At 39.5% G+C, this 27,300-nt stretch overlaps 3 protein-coding genes across 7 annotated transcripts in view; 1 reads left to right on the top strand and 2 right to left on the bottom strand.

Moving 5' to 3' along the window:
* The first annotated feature begins 2,215 nt into the window (after positions 1–2,215).
* LOC141753103 (putative gonadotropin-releasing hormone II receptor) lies at positions 2,216–9,240 on the top strand. 2 transcript variants are annotated; one of them, XM_074611460.1, is made up of 4 exons: positions 2,216–2,526; positions 4,052–4,662; positions 6,216–6,420; positions 7,829–9,240. In XM_074611460.1, the coding sequence occupies exons 2-4, from the start codon at positions 4,114–4,116 to the stop codon at positions 8,353–8,355; spliced, it is 1,281 nt and encodes a 426-aa protein (XP_074467561.1). In that variant the 5' UTR covers positions 2,216–2,526; positions 4,052–4,113; the 3' UTR covers positions 8,356–9,240. The 2 variants fall into 2 exon arrangements, with proteins under 2 accessions (XP_074467561.1, XP_074467569.1); XM_074611468.1 differs by lacking the exon at positions 2,216–2,526 and having other exon boundaries at positions 3,492–4,662.
* Positions 9,241–9,336: 96 nt separating this feature from the next.
* On the bottom strand, positions 9,337–22,110 carry wdr93 (WD repeat domain 93). Of its 4 annotated transcripts, XM_074611439.1 has the most exons (17): positions 21,989–22,053; positions 21,318–21,429; positions 20,815–21,016; positions 20,479–20,543; positions 19,489–19,567; positions 19,298–19,383; positions 18,643–18,727; positions 17,800–17,950; positions 17,447–17,517; positions 17,140–17,229; positions 16,880–17,011; positions 15,822–16,029; positions 15,642–15,702; positions 15,356–15,512; positions 15,012–15,189; positions 14,736–14,875; positions 9,337–9,650 (listed from the first exon to the last, which is right to left on the bottom strand). In XM_074611439.1, exons 2-16 carry the CDS (start codon positions 21,426–21,428, stop codon positions 14,767–14,769), a joined length of 1,785 nt encoding a protein of 594 aa, XP_074467540.1. In that variant the 5' UTR covers position 21,429; positions 21,989–22,053; the 3' UTR covers positions 9,337–9,650; positions 14,736–14,766. The 4 variants fall into 4 exon arrangements, with proteins under 4 accessions (XP_074467540.1, XP_074467531.1, XP_074467524.1 ...); XM_074611430.1 differs by lacking the exon at positions 9,337–9,650 and having other exon boundaries at positions 13,802–14,875; positions 22,024–22,110; XM_074611423.1 differs by lacking the exon at positions 9,337–9,650 and having other exon boundaries at positions 13,802–14,875; positions 21,989–22,046.
* Positions 22,111–23,461: 1,351 nt separating this feature from the next.
* LOC141753114 (RNA polymerase II elongation factor ELL2-like) overlaps positions 23,462–27,300 on the bottom strand; it is a 32,354-nt gene continuing 28,515 nt past the window's right edge. The window contains exon 12 of the mRNA XM_074611481.1: positions 23,462–26,684. Coding sequence (XP_074467582.1) covers positions 26,574–26,684 — 111 coding nt within the window. The 3' untranslated portion in view covers positions 23,462–26,573. The remainder of the gene's footprint in view (positions 26,685–27,300) is intronic.

Consider the following 27,300-nt stretch of genomic DNA (forward strand, 5'->3'; position numbering starts at 1 on the left):
GTGTTTTTAGACAGGAAAAAAAATCTGATTTATTAAATTATTATATTTTATTAATTTATTTAATAGCATTAGATGGATCATATTAACAACACTGAATGATCAAATGTTTTTTTTTTATTTAGCAGTAATTTAGTAATAATAATTGTTGTAATTTTAATTACATCATTAGCTTTACTAGCGTTACCATAAAAGGACAATTGAAACGTTTGGTAGAGCATGTTTTTAGAAAATTATTTGACACTTATTAGACTTTTTTTTGTATCAAGTGACATATTTCTGTTCAGTAAGGCCTCTGAAACTATGAAAATGCATTTTGGGTGATCGGATTGCAATCAGATAGTGATTGACCACATGAACGTACAGGTGTAAATGACCCCAAAATGCATTGAGGACAGATTGTGATCCGATCAGCCAAACCCCGTCCACCTAACCGCCGGTGTTTTGAGGCAGATGTGTCCTCGCTTAACGCAGCGCCTCTTTGGCAGTGCCCGGTTACAAGCCCGTGCGTAATGCCGCTTTTTTTTACACAGGGGATCGCCTCACTTCCCAACATCGGACGCTTGATGTGCTGTCTCTAGACACAAGGCACTCAGCACCTGATTGGACGAACGCTTTCCCACGTGGGCTGCTGCTCCAAGCTTTCAAACCGGAAACAATATGGCGGCTCGTTTAGATACTTTCTTCTCTTATTTCACAAAAAGAGTTCACTGAAATGTTTCTGAAAACATTTGAGGCGAGAAATAAGCTGTGCAGTTGCTGAATCTGTCTTTATTTTGGATCGGCAAAGCCTAGTTTAAAAGTTTCTTGGGAGTTTCCAGAGGTGGCAAGACGCGCTGGACGCCCATGATTTGCATAAAGTAGCCTATACCTCAACTTTATGCAAATGAGGAGCAGGCGTCGTGATGGTCTGTCTCTTGAATCGCACCGCCACTCTACCAGAATGCATTGCACGGCTGCTTATATACACAGTGAATGGGAAGTGTGGAAAGGACGGAGCCTGTGGACACGTACAATAAGGTGTAATGGGGATCTATATGTTGAAAAAAAACCAATATGCCAACATTTAAACAGAGTCCTCATGTCTGACTGACTTTTTTAATTGCTAACTTCCTGTAAGAAGGCGGACTGAAAAGGCATGCTATTTAAAGAAACAGCGACATCTGGTGGATTTTTTTAGCGTAACATACCAAAAACCGAGAGAGCTGGCTCAATCAGGTTGAGTTAAGTGCAACAAATTTTTCAATAAGATACAGTAACTCAATATGTGCTCTACCAGACAGTCGAGAAGAACATTAAAGGGAATGTTTGTAACTTTTTACACGTACAAATCTACCGGGTCGGGATCCCATGCGCGCTCGCGTGTGGCCGGAGTCTCTGCTCCTCTACCTGCTTGCCTTCACTCACACACCGTGCGTGTTCTCGCTGTCTCTCTCCACCTCTACACATGCATGCGCGCTCACTACACACTGCAGAAGAGTTAGTTTATCTCTGAGAATATCTAGTGAATGTACAGTGGACGTTTGTGCAGAAATAAATGCTGCAGCTCCTCCTGACCAACAGAGGTTTCCTGTGTCTTGTGAAGTGTAGGGGCTCCGCAGCGAGAAACGTTATTGTGTCCGACCAGGTGCCGGTGTCTCCCTTGTTCGTTCTGACCGGTCGGAGACGATAACGTTTCTCTTCCTGCTTCAGCCCTGGCACCGACCCGCTTTTCCTGCTTCAGCCCCGGAGGCTGAGGCAGGAAAAGCCAACACTAGGATCGGCATTGATTCATAGAGAGACCTCCGTCTGGTCAGCTAACATTACTGCCAAGCAGGTGAAATATAGAGTGATATTGTTGTTTTAGCTGACGTGTGTCGCCTCACTGTTTTGAGCGATGCTCGTTCATGTCTATCTAGAGCGAGCACAAGCCCGCCGCTGACTTTCGTTGACTTAACGGCCACAGGTGTCGCTGTTAACAAGCATTTCTAATTATTACAAACAGTCCCTTTAAATTCAACACATTTTTTAATAAGATATAGTTAATAAAGATGTGCTCTACCAGACAGTCGAGAAGAACGTTAAATGGTTAATACTTTTCTATGGTCTCTTAGTATTCCTGGCATTTATTTAGAAAAACGTGATTAGTTGGGATTTTTTGAGTTGTGGTGATCATCAGTCATAGTTCATTCGTCCTCATATGTATTTCTTTTCTTTTCTTTAACAAATATGTCAGTGCATATGGAGTTGAGGTCAGACCACACCCCGGGCTCTCTGATTGGTAGAGATGGATAAAGGTGGAGCAGCTGGAAGCGCACTGGACTCACTGGAGAGCAGAGGAGCTGCTGCTGGACACACAGCTGGAGGAGGTGTCGGTGGACCTGCTGCTTTGCAAAACTTACAGCAGCTGAGTGAGCCTCCGTATGTACAACAACCGGGCATTAACTCCGACGAGTCTTCCGTCCTGCTGTGGTTTTTAAGTAGTCTACTTGGAGTCCAAGATGTGCGTAAAAGGCTCAACCTCCAGTCCTCTCTCCACTGTGCATGAACGTGAGTTTGCTTTGCTTGCATGTTAAGCTTCTTGTTTGAGGTTACATGATACTGTAGATACATTATAGTTTTGTTTTTATTGTGGTTTTGGGCTTTAAGTGCACTTAGTGTCCAATGTGGGGAAAAAAACAACTGTGCGCAATTGTGTCATTTTGTAGACACAAACATATTTTATTGAATTGATTTGGGTGAATTTCAAATCATTCAAAGTCTGACTGTAAGTCCTCTCTGTATGGATGAAATCAGTACATCATACTGAATAACATCTGTGGAGCAGGTTAACAGTTTTAAGGGATATTCTGCATGATCTGACTTTAATAATTCATGTTGCATCTGTCTGACGTACATTATCCATATATTAATGCCATTTGAATGTCTGTATGAGTGTGTTTAAAAAAAAAAGAATATTTCGGGATTGATTATTGACAGAAAATGTTGGATTTCGTCAAATTATTTAAATTCCTCTGCTTATTTTCACCTCGATTAAAATAGGAAAATTCAAAGAAAGAGACAGAGAGAGGATGGATGATCCCTTGTGCGCAATTGTGCTTAAATGACCTGTGCTTTATATCACATTTAATACGTTTACATGATTATTTACACGATGTTATGAGTCATATGGTCTACCAACACGTCATGCCTTGTATATGATTGATAATAGCTCCTCTTTTATGGAATTTAACATCAGGAGAAAATATTAAACATGTGAGTCACATTGCTGTAAACAATCAAGGCAAACCAGGTGGGACAAAAAACAACAACGAATGGTCTCAAAAAGGCCTGACGTTTTGGGGGTTTTAGTATTCACAGCATCAGTGTGATGTCAGTGATACAGCTTTGTTTTGTTGTACAGGTGTGGGCACCACAATACTAACTGATAACAGCGGCTGCCAAGCCTTTATTAAATGCAACAGGACACTGAACAAGGCTTTGCATTTAAAATCACAAGTCAAACACACATACATATTTTTTTTTCTTTTTGCAGTTTATTGGGAAACAATTTTAGTTTGGGCTCACACAACAAATATTAATTACAGGTTTACATTACATGTTTTAAGATTTCAAATATTTGCTGATTGAGAAACAAATATTGTTGGCATAATACAATAATAACTTTCATTTATTACATCTATCAATACCAAATATATATATTTTTATCTTCCCTTTTCCCCATGTTGTTATGATTACTAAGATTACTAATTGTAGTTGCATTGTAGCACCATTACATGATGAAGAAGTTTATACTATCTAATATTAGCTAAATGTTCTGGATTCATAATTTTCATGTTCTTCACAGTTTGTGAGCTTCATCTTTCAGCCTCACTGATTTGCAATGCTAATGCCACTTCTGTACACGCATTAATGCGTCCTCTTGATGTGATGTAGAGAAATGTTGTATTCATTCATGAGATATTTGTGTTTCTTTTGTGACACAAATGTGTTTGGATGACCTGCGCCCACTTCACGGCCTGTGACTCATCCGCCTTGAACCTTGTTGACTGGCTTTTTTTTTGCTTTCCTCTAGTTACCAGCACTTATCTTCATGGTAGATGAGCAGAATGTTGCTTCCTCTGCGAGTCTCAGAAAATGAACGCCACCATGTGTGACCCTGCAGCGACCATGTATCACCTGGCGACGGACCACCAACTGAACGCCAGCTGCAACTGCTCCTCGCCCCCTTCCAATTGGACCGTAGGGGGTGATGCCCTGCAGCTGCCCACCTTCACCACGGCAGCCAAAGTCAGAGTGATTATTACCTGCATTCTCTGTGGCGTATCGGCCTTCTGCAACCTGGCTGTGCTGTGGGCGGCACACAGCGATGGGAAACGCAAATCCCACGTCAGGGTGTTGATAATCAACCTGACGGTGGCTGATCTGCTGGTGACTTTCATCGTGATGCCCGTGGACGCCGTGTGGAACATCACAGTCCAGTGGCTCGCTGGGGACTTTGCCTGCAGGCTACTGATGTTTCTTAAGCTGCAGGCAATGTACTCCTGCGCCTTTGTCACCGTGGTGATCAGTCTGGATAGGCAGTCGGCCATCCTCAACCCTCTGGCTATCAGTAAAGCCAGAAAGAGGAACAGAGTCATGCTGACCGTGGCGTGGGGTATGAGTGTCGTGCTGTCAGTCCCTCAGGTAAGGTCAGGTGTCCCAGCTGAGGACACAGGCCAGAGCTCAGGACTGGTTTTCATCAAACATGTTCCTGCTCCTGTCCAAAAAGGCACACTTTACATGCACAGAGGAACATGGCCACTTCCTATAGTCTGATATAATTCTTACTTTGGTTAAATTTTTATATCCAGTGATTTATAATCTGTTCCATAAATAATCCTTTCCACAAAAACTGCTGATGAAAAAGTGTAAAATATGAGGCTGCCAGTCGCCCTCCCAACATCAGACTGAAATAAATGATGATCCCGTCAGCAAGAAATGTCTTGTCTCGTTAACATGAAAATGTATTAATCGCCATGTGGGAGGTTGTGCAGGCGAGGACTAATGTGAACAATATTAAGGGGGCCATTTAAATGTGAAGCCAGTCGAGATGTGTCTGCAGAGCAGGGTGTCCTGTGAGCATACAGGCCCATCTGAATGTTAAAGAATCTGCTTATTATTGTCATCAAATCCCATGAAGAGACCAGAATCCAACAATTAATTTATCCTGTTAAAGGTACAGTGTGTAGAATTTAGTGACATCTAGCGGTGTGGTTGCAGATTGCAACTAACTGAGTACCGCTCCGCTCACTCCTCCCTTTCCAAGACTGCGGTAACGTGAGCCGCTTAGTGCAAAACTGTGGGAACGCCATTCGTCTCGCTCACAGGCCATCCGTACCATAATAACACTACTTTAGGAGCAATGGCAGTCAGCCGCCGGCTGGCGGTTCCACGGTTTTGCACTCTGCGGATCACATTACCAGTTTCACAAGCGAGTCGGAGAACTACGGTGGCCTTCAGGTAACGTAAAAACATGAAAGGCTCTCTCTAGAGCCAGTGTTTAGTTTATTCGTTCTGGGCTACTGTAGAAACATGGCGGTGCAACATGGTGGACTCCGTGAAGAGGACCCGCTCCCTATGTAGACATGAAGGGCTCATTCTAAGCTAACAAAAACACAATTCTTAGTTTTAGGTGATTATACACTAACGAAAACATAGTTATGAATATTATTTTGCATTTCTGCTACTAGATCCCCTGAAATGCTACACACTGGCCCTTTAACAGATATTGTATTGTATAGCCACAGCCGGATAAAGCTTATGCCTCCATGGTTTGTTATCAAAAAATGTTTGATTACTTTTTCCATCATTACAGTGAACATGGCCAGTATTTCATTCCCTCTGAGCCATCTGCTGCTCATTTACCATTATGCTGGAGACTGACATTTATTGATTAATTATTGATTGAGAGATATATTTTTGCCAGTATTTTGTCTAATGCAGCCAACAAACAGGCCGACACCTGAACAATCCTAACCAATCTCAGAAACAGATATCTCAAAACCTGGACACATAAAACAAAAACTATCTGCGTGTCGAAATAGTAACTATGCCAACTACATTTCATGTTCTGACAGCCTCTATGGTTGACAGCAGGAAAGTTATCACTGAATGATGACCATGGCTACCAAACACATGGGAGTAGCCATGGGTGTTATCTCCATACCTTTCTAACTATTGTTCCTTTCCCTCCTCAGTTGTTCCTTTTTCACAATGTGACCATCATCCATCCCGAGGACTTCACTCAGTGTACCACACGTGGAAGTTTTGTCATTCACTGGCACGAAACGGCCTACAACATGTTCACGTTTTCCTGCCTGTTTCTGCTGCCTCTGGTCATCATGATCACCTGCTACACCAGGATCTTCTGCGAGATCTCCAAACGACTGAAAAAGGACAACTGTGAGTTTAAAAGCTCTGTGTGGATCAGTTTACTTCTGTGATATAGCTCTTATATAACATAACTGCAGCGATTTACTTGATCCTGTTATTAGTAGAAGCACATTGATAAAAGCTGGGCTGTGCTTGGTAAGGTGATTTAATGTTTTTTTTTTATCTTCAACCCACACAGAGCTGTAGAGCTTATAGTGGAAGTGACTGGAATTGTGTTGAGCATTAAAAAATCAACAATATCCCTTCCCAGTCCTGGTTACTCTAGATAATCCATAGACCCAACTTTGTACAGTTTTCATGAAATAAATCTACATAGGAAATAGTCCCTAAGATGTACAGATGTAAACATTGTATTCTGTGGATTATTAAGAGAAACAGGAACAATGTTTTTTTGAAAGAGATGTTCCATGCTTCAGGGACGGCAATGCTGTTCTGTTGGTCGAGCAGTCGGCCTACACTTTGGTGGCTGACAGACAGACAAACTGTCTGATGGACTGCAGTGAAATTCATGATCCCCTGGCTTTTCCTCTAGCACCAACATTACCTTTTTGATTTTTACTATCAGGTGTAAACATTCAATTTGGTGCAGATATTCATGGTGGACAGAGGACGAATATTTGAGTTCCGACTATGTATTTGCAAAACTAACTGCAGCCTCAGCTGTATTTTGTGTTTAGTGCTTGTTAAGCCAATGTTAATGTTAATTAACATGCAACTGTTGTTGTTGCCTTGAAACAGTAGTGAATGGCGTTGCTTACACTCTTTTAGGGTACATATTTTACCTGCTGCCTCTGCGAGGCTCTGCCCCCTAGCTCGCAGTGAGTGAAGAGCAAATGTCTTTATCATGTGAAGGCAGCTTGCATGCTAACACACTTATTGTGGACATGGCAAATATTATACCTGCTAAACATATGCATGTTAGCATTGTAATTGAGAGCATGCTAGCATTTATTTAGCTCAAAGCAACGCTAGTGTGACTGTAGACTGTTAAATGTAATTTTTCAATGGTGTGAGCAGAAATCTGAGAGACAGAAACCCATTAAAACTAAAACTATCAGCATTATAAGTGACAAACTTAGTTTGTTTTGTTTGTTTAGTTTGCCATTTAAAAATGCATTACAAAGCAATTATAGTGCCGTGCATACACCTGATTTGATTCAGCTGTTATCATCTGGTCACAAAGGTCACATTCTAGTTGTACCAAAGCCTTCCACTGTCTATTATTCTCAACCACATCCCTCTAAAAGTGAACCACTTCTGACTGAGGATTGATTATCTTTAACACTAAATCTGAATGCAAAAGGCAATACTAGTTCTACATTTTGCATATATTAAATAATTGTTTGTTTGCTTTCAAGCCTTTTATAATGTGTATGTGTAAAGTATGTTTTGTGTCTGTCATCTGTTCTGCTCCCAGTGCCCTCCAATGAATTGCATTTGCGGTGTTCGACAAACAACATCCCCAGAGCTCGGATGAGAACTCTAAAGATGAGTATCGTGATCGTCTCGTCGTTCATTATCTGCTGGACTCCCTACTACCTGCTGGGCCTGTGGTACTGGTTCCTCCCCAACGACCTGGAGGGGAAGGTCTCCCACTCACTGACCCACATCCTGTTCATCTTTGGGCTCGTCAACGCCTGCCTGGACCCACTCATCTACGGCCTGTTCACCATCCACTTCCGAAAGGGGCTCCGGAGGTTTTACTGCAACGCCGCCAAGGCGTCCGACCTGGACAACAACACGGTTTTAACCGGATCGTTCTCTTGTGCTGCCAACTCTTTGCCACTGAAACGAGAGGTGAGCCGCGCCAGCCAGGAGAGGTTCATGCTGTGCAGCGATGACCACAGCAAAGCAGAGTCGACTTCACCAAGAAGCAGCTTTTTAACAGCAGACAATGACGCAGAGAGAGATCCAAACCAGTCCAGCCCTGAGAGCATCGTATGAGGAGAGTACAGGGTGGAGGCTTCCTGACAATGTTTACTACGGTTTTATTTATTCCGATTTTTTCAGTGTCTGACTGTCTAATGTGTGGGGTCCTGTATTCCTTGAATAATATGTAATTTTGCAGCCCGTAGGAAAAGGCGTATGAATTCCACGATAATGCGCAAGGCATTTAGCGCGTAATATGAACGCCTTTCTTTTTTTGGTCATTTGTACGCCAGGTACTGACTGCAATAAACATGCTACGCTCAGAGCTAGTGACGTAGAATAGAAAGTGAGAATGACTGCTCATGGCGGGCAGGTGGAAAGGTGGATGGGTCCAACAAACAAACGCCTTTTAACCATGAGACCGGTGTTTTGTATTCTAAGTTACATTAGTGACGTCTGTCTCGTGTTTTTTAGTGAAGTTTGTGATGTGTTTTCCGTACATATTTTACTTAGTTTACATACTTATTTTAAGGCCTACCATGATGTTTTTCCTAAATCTAACTGTTGCCTCAACCTAACTGTGGACATTACCGTAGTTTTGCTGCGTGCCGTACAAACGACACATGAAAAGCCTAAAATGCATCCTCATGACACGCAGAATGTCCTTGTAATGTCGTGCTATTTACACGCCTCCCTGTGAGACCGGGTTGCATTTTGATTTACGTCACAAATCATAACATGCTTCTGTATAAAACACAAAGGCCAAAAATCATAACTGCCATTGGTTGGAAAACACAGAACTTTGTATTTTTCTTGAAAAAGGGAAGCTTCATAAAAATAAATCTGATCAGCAGATCACACCACGCTAACACGCAGTAACAAGTTTCTATTATAAAGGAATGTTTAGTGCTCTGTACATTGTGAGTTATGTTCATCTTGAATTAAATGTAGTCACTGGGATTTGGAGTGTCTATTGTGAATCCATTGCTGTTGGAAATGTTACCAATTTTCAGCGCTAAAATTATAACAAGCGGTGTGGAGAAAGAAACAATTCTCAAATATAGCTGAACTTGTAAGCACAACAATGCCATGTCATTTCTGAGCAGATCTTTTATGCAAACACACTTCAATGTCTGTAGTGATGTGTAACAGTAGGATCCCTGAGGGGACTGCTGCTGCTAATCAGTGATGAGTCAAAGCGTCCAAATGGAAAGGCCATTTCTACCATTTCATTCTGACAAATTGATGTGTGGCAGAGATAAAAAAAAAATAACTTTAAAATCGTCTTCAGCTCTATGAAAAAAAATATTTTGTATTTTTCTTGTTTTGTTCAGTGGTTGAGACAGGTACAGTAGGTCCAGGTGCAGTAACTAAGCAGACAAGTGGGAGATTGATGATGGGAGATTAGCATAACATGCAAATTTAGAAGTAGTGTATTAAAACTTTATGTAATGTCTAATAAACATGATTAATTGAGCAAAATTTAATATACACATAACTCTAAAGGAAATCTGAATAACTTAAAATTCCTTCATGTGTTATTTACGTATTTAGAAAAAGTATTTAATCCGGGAACAGGGGTGTATTTCACCCCTCCAGGCCTTATGTACGAGATTTTCTATGCCACTTTCTACTACGGCCAAAAGCCATAATAATTTTAAACTGAGATAAGAAACTATATCCATTCTTTAAATTGATGCCTATATCACTCATCTTTCATTAACTTCTTCTGCATGAATTTACTCTTCCTGAATATGAAACTGAGTACACCAAATAATTTCATTCACAAATACATAAACACAGTGTGCCACCAGGATCAGAAAATTTGTCCTTATTTTAAATATGACCTTAGACAAAACATTTTCAATGTGTCCAGCTGATGGCTGTAGCTTCATGTGTACCATCCCAACCAGTGGGCAACTCCGGGTCTGAAAAGTGAAGCCAATGCAGAAGTGCCTTAAACTTGCATTCTTTCTAACTGCCAGCAGGGGGCGACTCCTCTGGTTGCAAAAAGAAGACTGGTTGTATAGAAGTCTATGAGAAAATGACCCTACTTCTCACTTTATTTATTACCTCAGTAAACATTATAAACATGAGTTTATGGTCTCATCACTAGTTTCAAGTCTTCTTCAATACAGCATGATGTTCATTTAGTAAATTATGGTCCCATTTAGAGTCAAATAGATCATAAAGCAGGGGATGCTTTAGGGCATGGCTACCTTGTGATTGACAGGTCGCTACCACGGTGTTGTTCGTGATTTTGTCTTAGAACTTTAATCCTTTCAGTGTGTTTTCAGTTCATGAAAGTTAATTCCAACCTTATTGGTTGCTTAAAAATGTCTTATTCAGCGTTCGATTGTACTTAGCTCCACTCTCTTGTGTCACTTCTGGTTGCAAATAATCAAGATGGCAACGGCCAAAATGCCGAACTCAAGGCTTCAAAACAGTTGTCCACAAATCAATGAGTGACGTCACGGTGACTACGTCCACTTCTTATATACAGTCTATGGTCCCAACATGTGGGTGGTATACTGTAGATTATAAAACGGGTAGCTCAAATCAAGCAATCTGATTGGTTCATAGCCGTGGTATAATATCCTCATACCACTGCTATGACCTCTAATTCCTTTGCACTTTCAGGATCAATCCGCATCTGAGAAAAAAACTTTAGTCTAATGGTGTCATGGTTGCTTAGCGACATTAACTTCGACCTCCTGTGTGGCCTAACTATGGAGGAGTGGATTGAGCACTCTCCAGAAAAAGAATCCACCTGCTATTGCTCAACGACATGTAGAGCTCTTTAAAGAGGAGGTAGACCATCTGGAAAAAAAACAAAATGAACAGAACACCGTTACGCAAACGAAATGGGCAGTGAAATGCTTTGACGACTGGTGTAGGGATAAATGTGTAGTTTTAGATCCTAAAACAGTGTCAAAGGAGCGGGTCAATGAATTTTTACGAGATTTCTATGCCACTGTCTGAAACGGTAAAGGCAATCTCTATGGCCTGAGCAGTTATTTTGGTCTCTGTGCTGGACTTGCTGGTGTCTCCTCAAAGACACAGAGTTGACAACAGTCAATAGTGTATTCACCCTCAAAAGAAAGGACCCAACACAACAGTTCAGCATGTGTCAATATCAGAAGATGACTTCAAATAAAGAAGGTGCTGGATCGTAACACTACTGAGGGGCTAGTAAACAAAGTGTGGTTTGACGTCCAGCTACACTTCAGGCGTGGAGGAAATGAGGGCAATCGGCTGCTCAAACCCACATCATTAACCATCAAAAGAGACGAAAACGGGCAACACTGGCCTTCAATGAGCATACAAAGAATCACAATGACCCACTGGAGAAGAATAAAGAGAGCACAAGGGGAGTCATGTATGAACAGCCTGACTATTCTCTCTGCCCCGTTTCATCTATAGAGAGATACTTCTCCCACCTACCCTCGGATGCACCAGCCTTCTATCTTCACCAAAAAAGAAAAATGATCTGCGGTGTCGACGACGTTAAGTACAGTATCGTTAGCAGTAAGCATATTCTTCTTTTGACGATTATTATGGTACCATAGGGTTATTTAAAAAAAATCTATGTAGGGTAGTCTACTGGCTATCCTGGCTGTTCATGACCTATAAGCTACTGACTAAATGTAAAAAGTATCATCTGCTGTGTACTACAGGAACGTTCGAGAGCCAATGGGTGTCAATCATCTTGTGACAATGCTGCCCAGAATATGCAAGCAAGCAGGAATGTAGCAGAAATACATCAACCACTGTCTCAGCAGTACCATACCAGTACCTTAGCAAGTCAACTAGTTATTAAAGTCATCCTACTGACGCTGGACAGTTTATTGCACGATAAATGGCAATATACAAATCAATGTAAATAAATAGCTAGATAATGAAATGAATATAACGCTAGCCTGCGATGAAAAAATAAATATGCTAGTGTGGGCTACGTTCCAAGTCTGGCGACCTGTCCAAGGTGTACCCCGCCTTCGCCCAATGTCAGCTGGGATCGGCTCCAGCACCCCCGTGACCCTGAATAGGCTAAAGCGGTTACAGATAATGGATGGATGGATGGGCTACGTTCCATAGCAACTGCATCCATAGCAAAGGCCTCAGTATGTGCAGGCAGAGGTAATAATGTTTTGATTAGAAATAAGTTAACATTTTTGCTATAATGGCTGTTACTTACAGTAGTTTATTCTTGGGGTCCCAGTCGGTAGTCCTTGTGTGTTAAATATGCTGGTAGGAGGGTTATGGTTGAGGGTTAAAGTGGTGTTGAAGCTGGGGGTGATGACGGCAGGTTTGTTTTTGCATGTTATAATAAAAGAAAATGTTGATGAAGCAAAAATGTCACAAGCAACTTACTAATGAGCATCAACCCAACAGCAAAGACTGACAGCAATTAGAGTAAAGTTTCTGTGTCGTTGTAGAAGCTTAGTTTAATTTAAGAGGACATTGCTGCATTGTTTTTACTGTCCGACCCCCCCCCCACCCACTCCCGTAACAATTCTGATGTTGACAATAACACATGCAGGCTTGTTGAATAGAGCACCTGCGCTTTCATTACGCTCTCAATCACATTTGGCTCTTTGGCATCAACCCTCAGTAAAGCTTTTCAGAAATTCAAATGAGGCATTCAAGCACATATTAAAATCTGTATCAGTACCGGTTCATTTTCACAGAGACACACCACAGTATGATCTTGATATATCTGGTGAAGATGAATTATGCAACAATGTAGATACATATTTCAATGCCAACAATAGGAGAGACGCCATACAAATTATCCAAAAACCGTTCCGTCAAATGAACATCACAAGCACATTCTGGCACAAGAATTCCCCTTATTGTTCTGCCACCAATCTAAACTAATACAGAAAGCCAATCAGGAACAATTCAAAAGACGCACATTGCTGATTGTTTATAGATGAACAATATGCTCTCTGATAGATTAAGATCTTCTGACTCATTTTCATCTGATTTGCTGTGGCTCTAACCTGAGCTGAACCATCTGTCAATCATACTCTTATCAAAGCCAGTCAGGTGAAGAGCGAAAACATCTTTTCCTTTGAGAAAAGCCATCAGTGCCGTTTTTTGCTCTTCTTTCAATTAAGAAATAATCTCCAGTTCTGATATAACTGATGCTATTGTAGCAGCTACACTCACGTCTTTGGGAGTGGCCATTGTTGTTTTGAACAGTCGCCTCTCCATGTCGCTGCACACACCTAAGCCACGCCTGTAGCTGCCAGTAGCTCCTCACAGGATGCTGATTGGTCCATGATCTGGCTTGCCGTACAAAAACGCATTACTTGAGCCTGACAAGATGGATTATCGTGAGAAATGAGTTCCAGCGATTCTTGCGTGATCTTGTTGAGAATCTAGCTGCCGTGCAAAGTAACTGTGACCCTGGTGCTCAATAAATAGGGACAATATTTAGTGGTTGAAAATAGAGCACTCAGCTACTGATTCTGCCCACCAGCCTCCATTATTCTCATGTATTCATGAACCTGAAAAGCAAAGTTTCTGCTTTTGATTTACTACAAAGAAATGCCTTTAAAACAGAAATTGAGTAATTATTTTCACTTTACATTTTGCTTCATATTGGGCTTACTTCTCAGTGCGGTCAAAGAATTAAATAAAATGTTTGTTTTTCTTTCCATTAAATTAAAAACTGTATCAGTGGCATGAGACTGTTTAGCTGCACAAGAACATACCGCTTCTATTGTTACTGCCTACACCCAAACTAAACCTATACTTTCACAGTATATACAAAGTCCTGAATTGGTATTTTAAAGACTGAAATCTCTGCACCCTGTCCTGTTTTTTTAGTGTCTTCTGACATTAAAAACATGGCATATGAAACATTCAAGCAACGAAAAGCCTCCGTGCCATGACTGAATACGGCCCAGTCATAATCAGCCTGAATACACTCATCCTTTTAAAATACACATTAGAGACGTCCTTCCAGCACCACAGATTTAATATTTTTGTCTAATTCAACACAAGAAACATTTATTTGAAGAATGGACACAGTCCTGCAACCTTTGATCCAATTACCATGGCATTTACTGCTTACTCCAAGCTTTTACTGTTTCCTTACATTTAGCCATGCTTTCATTATTTTTACTGAATTCTGAAGATTCAATGTTACAGTGCTAATGTCATAAAAATGCAGTTTGTATTCTGCCCAAAGCTTTATATATTAGGAGACTGTAAGGTATCTGCTTTTCAACAATAACTCAGACTGCTTTTTTGATTTGATTAGACGGCAGTTTGAAATAGAAAAAAGAAAAGAAAGGATCATTTTGTATATCATCTTTGTATGACTGATGACACGGAAAAATTATGTGTGTGTGAAAATGAGCACTGCGTGGAGAGTAGAATAGTGCAATGAAGGTGGTGGGAATTAGAAGAAGCCTTTAACCAACATAACATTTGTACAATAGTACCTCTGTGCCAAAAATCATTTGTTGTAGTTCTTCAGCTGGCTGCAGCTCTGCTGTGTCTCTGTTGTACCATCACTGCAGTTTCCTGTAGCTGCTTCCATGTCTCCAATATCGCTTTGTCCCTTTCATCCACAGACAGCGCTCTTCACGTGAAAACACAGGAAACACATGACAAGACACTACTTTAACATTCAGCTAAGAATTGTTTACATATCATCTGAGTCTTTTTGGGAATACATTTTGAAATACAATGTGGCATAAAGACACAAAGAATGCAACCTTTGTTCGAGGTAGAGATTGCAGTTTTCCTCTAAGCTCAGTGTGTTTTGTCGTCGTGGAGAGTCTGGAGGTGAAACAATATACTGCTTGATGATGCCACGCTTTCCGAAATGGAAGATGAAAAGCTGGCTCTGGCTTCCTCCTTTAGATGACGCACTGCAGCTAGGGTCCTCATCACCTGCGTAAGACAATTTCATGTAACCATGTTTGTGCAGCTTTTTCGCTGACAGATCCACGTCAATATGAAGTCAAACTCTTCTGGAACGTCACCAGTGATCCCCTCAGTACTTTTTTCCTGCTGTGGGGTAATGCAAGACAAAACTAAAATGTGGTTTTGGGTTTACCTTGTATGAACAGAGTCTGCTGTTTGGTGTTCAGAGCATAAACAGGATTGCAGGGAGTGGAAATCAGATGAGTTTTTGGAGGAACCAAGAAGCACACAGTGGTTTTGTTGATGACATCTTGGAGGAAGATTTTTCCATTTCTTTGCACCACAAGAGACTATTTGAGGCAAGAAAAATAAGACAGCAGGACCCAAAGAGTCAAAAAGTATAATATTGTAAATTCTATGGAAATTAATTTTCATATTATGAGCTTTAAAATATGTATCAACAACTTTAATGTTTCTACCAAACCCTGCAGGAACGGCACTGATGCAGTGACAGTTGGGAGGTCCCCGCTGTCTTTTGGCCTGTAGAGATATAGGAAACAATGTGAGAAAATGTTGTGTTTGACACATTATGATTTCATTTGACAGGAAAAAGTTAGACGCTTACATTTAACTTAGGATATATGTAAAATGTAGGTAACCTTTCAGAGAGCTGCATGGTGCAGGATTGTTCCCCTCGTCCTGTGTTGACTGTATGAATTGCTCCACTTTTACACAACACCAAAAGAAAAACTTTTGCTAAAGTAAAAGTCTGGGAATCATCAACGGACTCGGGCCAGTAATCCACAAATTGCATCCTGAAGAAGGGACTGTCTGTTGCTGACACTGAGACAACAGACAACGGAGACCCTGAGGGAAAGAAAAGATGATGAGAATCAAACAGGCCATAACCTTGTTTATATGATAGAAACCTCTAACAAGCAAATATGTCTGTTAGCTGGTCAGTCACTCACATAAAGTGTCATTGCATCTTTCCACAAACTGATTCTGCCTCATTATCTCTTTTCAGTGAAGTTTCTTTTCTTTTCTTTTTGTTGCTAAAACTGCATATGGATACTATATTATACTATAGGCAAAAATATGATGTTTGCAGATTATTTGAAAATTCAAAATTGTTTAAATGTGGCTTTTCTACAACACAACCACCAAGAGCTTTCAATTAAAGGTACAGTGTGTAGGATTTGGCGGCATCTAGTGGTGTGGTTGTAGATTGCTCACTCCTCCCTTTCCAAGACTGCGGTAACCTGAGCCGCCGAGTGCAAAACCGTTCAGAGGCCATCCTTACCATAATAACACTACTTTATGAGCAACAGAAGTCAGATGGTGGCTGTCGGTACCACAGTTTCACAAGCGTGTTGGAAAACTACGGTGGCCTTCAGGTAACGTAAAAACGTGAAAGGCTCTTTCTAGAACCAGTGTTTGGTTTGTCCGTTCTGGGCTACTGTTGAAAGATGGCCGAGCACATGGCGGACTCCGTGACGAGGACCCTTTCCCTATGTAGATATGAAGCTAACAAAAACACAATGATTCTTAGTTTCAGGTGATTATAATATTTTATACCATTTCTGCTAATAGATCCCCGAAATGTTACACACTGTTCCTTTAAGAGAAATCTAATAAACTGTGTTGCTGTAGCTAAACGACACTGGGGTCAGATCTGATAACATTGTAGAGATACCCAACCATGAGATTTGCTCACCAGACTGCCTGTCCCACACACACACCAAAGCATCATCGAGCCCGAGAGCTATGTAACGGGTGCATCTACTAACAGCAGAGCAGAGGATTTCCTTTGCATTCGGCCACAACACATCTGGCACGAGTTCCACATCTGCTCCAAAAAGAGAGAAAGCTCAAACCAGAAATGTATGCCTATTACCCTCTCTAGAACAAAGAAACACATACAGTAGACGTGAGCTATTATCAACAGGCAACACACCCAGCAGATAAATATCCTACCTGGTTTGTTCTTTGGTGCTTTTTGCAGCAAATACTGAAGGAGATTATGGCTGCCACTCCACCACACACAGACAGCAACAGGCAATGCTGCTGAGAAAAGGTCAGAGATTGAAGATGACATTAATAGGAACATAGCCAGCCACTGCAGACTTGAAAATGTCTTGATTGAGTCCACAGGGATTAATTAGCTGGCAAATTACTTTTGGCAAATGTTTTTAATGGAAAGGGCTCTGAAACAGCACGAGCCAATCATAGAAAATTAATATACTCAACACGGAAATTTCTCCTCCCCGCCTCAATTACAAACCTGGCTGAGACTTTGCTTTACTGTCACCAGGAAACTGACCACAGGGCAGAAGAAAGTGCTGGGTGCTACATCTGAAAAAGAGTCCATGTAACTGATATGAAACAAGAACATGGCTGAGCATCTGCATTTACATTGAATGATTTACATGATTCACAGGCAATATTACCAACGGCACAATTTTGGTTTCAGAAGGGGGGATGGATTCAGGAGGTCCTGAGCCCAACCAGATTATAAAAATATACTTAAGAATATTTAATGCAAAGACTTCAATCAAAGACCATGTTAAGTATTACATGCATTAAATCTACAACAGAGCTATCATGCTGATTATATTTGTGTGAACTTTATCGTACTTTGGGCTTTCATTTGTTTTCCTTTTTCCTGCATCTCTATCGAAAGGCCGTTCCTCCCATTGATGACTGCTGCTGGTGTCTACGTCCAGAGCCAAACAGTGTGTCAAAAAATCCGTCAGCTGCACGTCAAGTGAACCATCCAATGCCGTCCCTGCAAAACAGCAGAAACATGCTGGGATGATGGGCCTCATGCAGCAACACTCGTTTAAATGTCTCTTTTATTTGCTCTTCATTTTCTGTTAAGAGCAAAAAATAAGAGAAGTTAACTCCACTCCAGATGCACCAAATTTTCTTAACCATCCAAATCTGCTCTTACCCAGGTGTGATGAATGATGAATCAGCATAAGTAACGCCCCCTAAAGACTATATAAGGGCAGGTGTTGTGCCATATGCAAAAACTCTTTCACATGCCCAATAATTGGAGAGATGCCACCAAAAACTGCACTTGCACATAGAAATTCGATAGAGAGTTAGAGCAAAAACAAAAAAACACTGGTGAATCCCAGAAATCAGTGGATACTGACAAAATTAGAACAAAATAAAATAAGAGGATATTTGTTTGTATATTGCTTCCTGCATGAAGTCCATTGAGTCTTAACTGGAATGTGTGCAAGTGCTTATTCTATTACTTTTATTTGTAACAGCAAAAAAGATGACATATCTGTCGGGACACTTCAGTCATTAAAACAAGAGATATAGTATATAATCACTGACAGAGATGCATACAGGCACACACACCTCTGCATCTACACCATCACTTCCACTTCCACACACAATTTTCTGTTCTGTTCAATTACACCACACTATACTTTTAATACACTGTTGTTTTAGATACAATTATACCTGCTGGAATTTTTGGTGGCTCGATTTTAATCACAACTGGCCCTGGAGATGATTTCACATCCACACCTCCAGTTGAGTTTGGGTCCTGAGGATAAAAAATAGAAATGTTTTTCTGAAATTGTAATTCAATTACATATAGTAGTATCTGGCAGCAGTTAAACTGGCATACATTTTATTTAAAACTACGAATCCCCCCAAAAAACTGTTTGAAAAATGCTTTGCAGTCTGTAATAACAGAGAAGAAAGGAGGGGGAAATGTATTATTATGTATTATGCTGAATATGTGTACAAAGGTGAAGAACACACAAAAAATGGCAGCCACTCTGGATTGCAACCAGTTTCAAGGGTAGCGCTCTTCCTCTGGCAGCATTGAGTCCAAGCCATAGACTCTATAAAAGCCTTTTTGTGTTCTTTATGTCATTATGTGCCTGTGTTTGTGCACATTTTTTGCATTTTCTGATTATTCAAGATTCAACTGCTCCCCTCCTTTTTTCTTTGTGTTCAATTTAAAACTAATGACTTAAATAAAAAATAATAACACCAAACTAAGTTCAGATTCAAATGGCAGTTGACAAGCAAATGTCACTGTTAGTAAGGTGCCTTATACACAATCATGTTCAAACCAGCCTACCAATCAAATTTCAGTAATCAATACCTGTTTTTGTGATTGTGCCATCTCTAACTCTTCCAGCCACGCTTCTAAAGGGAAGTAGTAGACCTCAAGCCAAATGGCACCGTTACCTGATAGAGATGTGAAAATCACGTGAATCAATATTTGATGGTGAAGTCTTTAATTAAAATCATGAAATGAAAATAGCTCAAACTGAAAGTGAAGTCCTTACTTACAGCTGATTGATGCAGCTCCATAATCTCCCCCTTCAGACAGTTCAAATGTCAAGCAGATGCTTCTTTTGTTGATATCTTCCTGATAATTGAAGGAAATTTAAAGGAATTACATAAATTCAAAAATGAAAAGTATATCCTATAAATATTAGGGCTGTCAATCAATTAAAATATTTAATCGTGATTAATCGCACATTTGTTTTATCTGTTCAATTTGTACCTTAAAGGGAGATCTGTCAAGTATTTAATACTCTTATCAATATGGAAGAGGGAAAATATGCTGCTTTATGCAAGCATATGTATATATTTATTATTGGAAATCAATTAACAACACAAAACAATGACAAATATTGTCTAGAAACCCTCACAGGTACTGCATTTAACATAAAAAAATATGCTCAAATTATAACACGTAAACTGCAGCCCAACAGGCAACAACAGCTGTCAGCGTGTCAGTGTGCGGACTTGACTATGACTTGCCCCAAACTGCATGTGATTATCATAAAGTGGGCATGTCTGTAAAGGGGAGACTCGTGGGTACCCATAGAACCCATTTTCATTCACATATCTTGAGGTCAGAGGTCAAGGGATCCCTTTGAAAATGGCCATGACAGTTTTTCCTTGGCAAAATTTAAGGCAAGTTCGGAGCGTTATTTACCTTCCTTTATAACAAGCTAGTATGAAATATTTGGTACCGATGATTTCTTAGGTCTTTTAGTTTCATATGATACAACCTACAACCTCTGAAAGCTCGAATGCGTTAATGCGTTAAAGAAATTAGTGGCGTTAAAACAATTTAACGTTAATGCGCTATTATCGCGTTAACTTTGACAGCCCCAATAAATATATACAACATTTTGCAAAACAGTCACATAAAAGGGACAAAAACAGGTTGATTTATCCTCAACATTCTCAAAGTACCCTTATCGACAACACATAAAAACATTTTATTTCTTGCAGTGAAAGAAAACAAATTAAGATTTCTATACGCACCATGACGTTAATAACACTGAGGGGGTGAATGCCTTCACAGTGATATGCAAAGACTCTGGCAACACCTGCAGTGGAAAATGAAAGCAGCTGATGTCAGTATGACGATAGATTTGAACACTTTGTGAAAACCTCTTGGGGGTTTCCAGTTTTGACCTTTCTTTCCTCTAACTCACAAGCGTTACTGTCTCAGTGCAGTACAGTAATAATTTATGACTTCAGGATCAAGCATTTTAAGTGTACAAATAAATGTCAATCTGTTTTTGTAAAGATGTGAAAATCTGACTATCTACACATGTTTTATGCAGGAGAGGGATGAGAGAGGCGTACTACTCATACCCATATCATCAACAGTGCCAAGCAGATAGGCCTTCTCTTCCATTCTGGTCATTTGAATAAATGTAATTTCCAGTCCGTCCTGCAGCCACTCTGCAGCACAGATCAGAGAAGATGCGCACCACACAGACAAGCCCTGGGAGTGACCCAGGCTGAGGTACCGACCGTCTTCCGAGCACGCCAGACAGTTGGTGCTCTCTGGAAGCTGTCAGATAAGTCACAACAGAGAAAAAAATTATTCCCGCACATTTATTTGGAAAAAGACTTCAATAAATGTATTTCACTAGAATAAAAAGCTGTGGCTTTGTGTGCCCGTAGAGCCTTTTGGACATATTTGTTACTGGGCTACACAAATAATCCTGATTTCATTTGACATTATTCAAAATAATACACAGTGTACAAAGAGTTTTGCGAGATGGTTTGTCAAGCATTTGACCTTTAACGTCTCTGTCATGAACTCATTTCCAGAAAAAATAACCCAATGACTTTAAACTCCCCATCTGTACCTGTGTTGCAACGGACAGTTTCAGACTAGGTGTTTTCTTTATGGATGTCTCTGTTTTGCAAGCTGCTTCCATTTCTGAGTCTGAGCTACCTCCTCTTGTGTCCATGGGCATCCTGAATAATACAAAACAAAATGTATACAAAGTATTTTGAGTGTCATTAATAACTGTCTTTATTGTAATGTTGCTGGAAAAGAGTGCACACACTTTCCTTGTCCTAAGTTGTGTCTAACCATGCAGACATAAATGCAGTGGTGGAAGAAGTAATCTTAAGGATCAGTTCCACATGGTAAAAATGTAAAAATATATATATATTATATATTATATATAATATATTGGATTATTACTGATGCATTAACTATTAATTACTATCATGTATACTATTGGGTAATCTAATCTGTAGCAATACCAACATATGTTATAAGATGATGTTTTGTAAACTGTGAATCTGCATTAGTCAACTGGATGTAGTGGAGTCAACCTAGAGAGTAGCATGAAATAGAAACACTTTAGTAACGTTATATACACAGATCACCACTGTATATGTAGCTACAGCACACAAAGTGACGATAAACGTGCATAATAATAAAGTGAATAACTCTAGCTACAACATGAACGGAAATAAGAGAGCTCATAGTGACCTTTGGTTAGCTGTAAAGTTAAAAATATATCACCTGTAAATGTCATTTCATGTCGCCAGCTATCTTACCTTAATTTATCACACCGTCAGAGGGTGCTAATGTGTACAACGGTCGTCATGACAACTGTTGCCATGTCCACGGAGGTCTGCAGAGCAACCTGGTAGTTAAGCAGCAGGCTTATTATATATTATATATATATATATAGCCTACTCTAGCTATAGACTCATCAATAGCTCCAGGGACATCAATTCTTTTTTTTATTTTTTTTTTTAAATATGTTTTATTGATTTTCAAAGATTTTATCCCACAAAAATAACAGATACAAGACATGTATAAGTCAAACAAATTAGATATTTATTTTTATTTTTTATAGATATTTATTTTATTATTTATTTTATTATTATTTTATCATTTATTTTTATTTTTATTATTTGTATTTATTGACGGACTGTACACACTATGTTCACCCATTCACTCTGTATCTTTTATATCTCTATTATTGTTTTTATAATTTTTGTATACCTTTACCTCTCCTTTGTTTCACTGATGTTTGCTGATGTTTGCTGATGTTTGCTGCTTTGACACCTGAATTTCCCTCCGGGGATTAATAAAGGTTCATCTTCTTCTCTTATATCATACATCAGATCTGTTTACAAAGTTATGTCCAAATTCCCTTCCCTATCCCCCTCCCTACCCATCCATCCATCCATCCATAGGATCACAGGTTACAGAATACATTTAGGTGCATGAAGGAAGGATATACAATAAACAAAAGACAGGGGGGGAATAATTAGGAAAATAACTTATAAAAAAAGAGAAAAATTAAATAAAATAAATAAAAACAAGATAAAGAGAGAAAAAAGAAGGGGGGATGTGGGGCTGCTCACTACTGTAATATGACATTCATGTTTTCCACTCTACTCTTCGTCAAGGGGTTCCTGCGGGGTTTCAAATAAACTATCAAGTTTGCAAGTTCATAATTGGGTAATAAATGGATTTTAATCCAGTCTCCTCTGTTTGTTTTTTCCCCTGAAAGTGGTAGTTTATAGAGCCTTCCTGATCAATTAAAGAGCTAAAAAGACTTTACTGTCAGAGGATTTTTTTCACAACCTGGCAACCCAAAAGTTGTGTATGAATGGTTTATAACAGATCTATAAAGGCATCAATAAATTATTTATTAACTTTATTAAAGTAATTTACAATCCCTTTATAAATCGGTGACTTATTAGAAAGCAGTAGCATTTTGTTTACAATGTTGAGTTTTATGCAATCATTTTTTTTGTGCTTTTAACTGTATTTTGCCGGTGTCTTAATTCCATAAGCTATTTCGTGTGCAAAAAATAATCAATATACCAGCGAATGCAGACAAACATCACAGTCCAGTAGATTTGCAGACGACTGCACAGCTGAACAATGTTGTGATTGAAGAAAACATGAATATGAAGATGAATGATGTGAATTACCTGCATAGAAAAATCAAAGCGCAGGGCTCGCAAAACGACAAAATCACTTTGATGTTTTTATTCTTTTGAACTTTGCACAACAGGAAAAGAGAAAGTAGCCTATACATTTGTAAAATACAGTTCATAATGCTCTTCTCTGTCTCCTCTGTGACTAAGATGAGGCTTTCCCTTCAGCAGGTACATAAAAACACATACTGTGCAATACACACTGGTGACTTGTAAATATTCAGCACCAGCACAAAAAACAAAACACCTTATGCATTTTTTTTTTGCAGTTTGTGATTAAGACTTGCACAGATAAATAAAATTCATGTAGTGATTTTGGAAGAAGTATGCTGTCCTCAAGACCAGCGAGTCATCAATGACCCACAGATAATTATGGTCTCCATCAAACTCAAGAACCCTCTGATAATTATAGCCTTCAATCAACCACGTGACACTATTATACCTGTACTCCCATGAAACCTTTTAATAATTACCTCCCACTACCTGCAAGTGATTGAGCATTGTTATTTCAACAATGGAGTTTTTGTGCTTGAAATACAGCAGAGATCACTGTAGACAGTCTTCCAATCAAACTGTGCTCAGAGCTGAATCAGATGGGCAGTCAATAAGAATATCAGCCGCAGTAAAAACCAAAGTCTTACTGATAAATACCTGACCAGATGTCTCAATGATGATTATGTAAAAACAGAGTGCCAGAATGATTACAACCGATGAGTAAGTAGCCAATCAAACTGTGCATTAATTATTTAAATTACATCATGAAACATTTCTTTCGGAAAGTGATGTGAGAAAGCCACTGTTGGCATTCATTTTTAACAGTGAAATTGCTAAGACAGGTTTAAATGTAACAGCTAACAGTAATGTAAGGCAGATAACAGATGTGTGTTGATAATGACCCCTTGTTGATATTGGCAGTTTGAAGATTTTGTCCTATAAAAAGTGTAGTCTTAAGGCTTCTACGTCATCGACTGTGTGATAACATTCAATACAAAAACTGTAACCATGAAGAACAATTACAATCTGAATGGATTTTTTTACTAGCCTGCTGTTTTCAGACTGGGTTTAGTGCAAAAAACAACAACTGAAAGGGCACTGGCTATTAACTGGAAACTGAAGGATATAAAACCCTGCAGGCTAGTGTTTAAAATAGTACCAAAACTGGTTATGATGAACCCATTCGCTCTCCACAACTGTGTCAGGTCAGACAGAGAAAACATATATTATATTAGGCGAAACTTTGATCTGCTCACAACCTGTCCGACCTGCTTGGAAACAAACACTTTGATCTAATAAGACCTGACGCTTCAAGCTGAGGAGACCTACAGCGCAGAATGGAGGAAGGTGGCTTTAAAATAAATACATCAGTAGTTCTAAGGAAGAAAAAAAGAGAGAAAGACACTTCTTTCCAGTGGGTAAGAATACTTTAAACTAGACTTCAAGCCTGATTAACAGTGTCAGTAATGGCTTTCGGGAGAAAAATCAACCTTCCTCACCAAATTATTGCAACAGCCATCAAGCATTTTGGTCCCTTTACCAGTCACTCAAAGAAAAGGGGGTGTGGTGAATAAATACTTTAAACACAAGTGCATTTGGGAGACTGCATTTACCTCAATCTTAACATGTCAAACCATTTGAATATTTTCTCATTGGAATCAGCTGCTTTAACATATTAGTACGTTTTTTTAAGAATTTGAATTCAGTGTCAGGACCTAATGCTCCAAGCCAATCAGATGGATCCAGGGTTGCGTCCGAAATCCCATACTAACATGCACTAAGTACGCTAAAACAGTACGTGAGATATTTTAGTATGTCCGAAACCTCAGTATGAAACTAATAGAATGCAAATTGCATACTATTTCCGGTGAAATATTACAGTATGCAACACTGGACAACTTTGGAGGCATAAATATCCCACAATGCAATGCGGAAGGGACGACAATGTTCATAACGGATGTTGACGGACGGCTCTGTAACATCACTAACGCTTCAATTTAACTCTAAGTATAAGATTTCACTTTGCTAGGCGTAATGTATATTTTGAATTAGTTCAGACTTTATAATCCTCACAAATTGTTGTTTTGGTCACAAGGTTGGCGTGGGTTACCATGGTTACACATCTTGACAACGTAAATTAATGCTCAGTGGATCCCAAGAGACACATACTAATGTTTATTCGCACAAAAGTATGTTGAACGATAGTACACCTGTTGAGTATGTAGTGCATAGTATGCAATTTCGGACGAAGCCCAGGTGAACAGTACGACCCCCTTACTGGCTGCACTGCAAAGATATCCTCATTTTAATACAGCACTTTATATATATATATATATATATATATATATATATATATATATATATATATATAGCCTAAAAGTATTATTTTCTGCCAAGGGGTGAGATTATTTCACTTGTTTCCTATACCAAATCAACTTCTTTTTAAGATTTTATTAAAAATCAGGTTTCAATATCTTGCTGCTAATGCAGCCACTGCTTTACACTACTCTTGCTTCAAGATAAATGCCTGAAACATTAAGGGACAAGTGGAATTATCTCACACCATTTACATAATAAGACATGAAGGCTGAATCTGAGATAAAACAGCTCTTTTTTTTGCACTGGGCCATTTCAATCATGTATCATTAATGAGGCAACTCTGATATGGAATTGAAAAGTACACTGCATATTTAAATCTTTAGATTTATAAAAAATAAGAAAGAAAAGAAAGGGGAAGCCTGCCTGGAGCAAAAACAAGCATCAAAAACAAAGTAAGTTTTAGTCATATTTCCATCAAAATGGCTTACACCGACACTAGTTTTAACAACCTCGCAAAAACTGTTACGGATATTGTCTGTCATGGCAATTTGATGTGCACAGATGCTTTCCAACACCTAATCCGCTGCCTCTCCCTTGGACTTTTCACATCAATGAGACATCCCTTAAGAAATGAAACTAGACAAATAGACCTACAAATACCAGAGTGAAATCTGTTACTGATTTATATCATTGGTGCTCACAGCATCATCCGTGGTCCCAGCAGAGGCAGTCCGTGTTGACGTCTGCAGTTTCATCCAAAACCTTTTGTTTGACACTGTTGTTTATGCAAAGAAGGGGGTTCCATATAAAAGATCTGCTAAAGGGGAGAGCCAGTGCTATGAAGAAACCTGAGAGACATCATAGTCTATGATGAGCTGTTTGATGTAGGACAGTTTCTCATGGAGATATTCGCAGCGTTTCTTCTCTTCCCGGTAGCCTGGGAACTTCTATGGAGAGAGGAGAAAGCGGTTTTAAAACTAGTTGCAAAAGGATATTTCCTTAATCTCAACCAACAAATAAACTCACTTGGTTTCAGCCAAGTGAGGGATAATAATCTGAGGATGACAAATATCTGAACTGATGATGAAGAGGTGGAAATAAATGGAGCAAAGTGCAGGACAATTGCAGAATTTCTCCTTACACGCTTGTCTACTTTCAAAAACATATGAGACCACCTTGAGATGGGATCAGGCGAGCCGTTGCTCGGACTGTCCATAGACATATTAACAGTACTCAAACAATACTCAAAACTGTGGTAGTTCCCACTATAGCAGGTGTCTCCAGGACCACATGTTGCCATGATGACACACACACAGACTCACAACGTGAAAACAATTCCAGCGTCGCTGTGGGTGGCTCGTAATAAAGCATGCTCATCATTTCACTGCTGACTTTTTAGTGGATATCTCCAGATGTTTCTGCTGTGAAACACTTAGTATTGATTCAGCAGCACTGTCATCGTCATCACGAGACAATGTTAGCCTAAATAGTCTGACTTCACATACATTGTCAGTAATGTTGTGATTATCTTAAATCACACTTTACATAAGACTACAACTAACT

The sequence above is a fragment of the Sebastes fasciatus genome, chromosome 2 (assembly GCF_043250625.1).
Source record: "Sebastes fasciatus isolate fSebFas1 chromosome 2, fSebFas1.pri, whole genome shotgun sequence".
NCBI lineage: Eukaryota > Metazoa > Chordata > Actinopteri > Perciformes > Sebastidae > Sebastes > Sebastes fasciatus.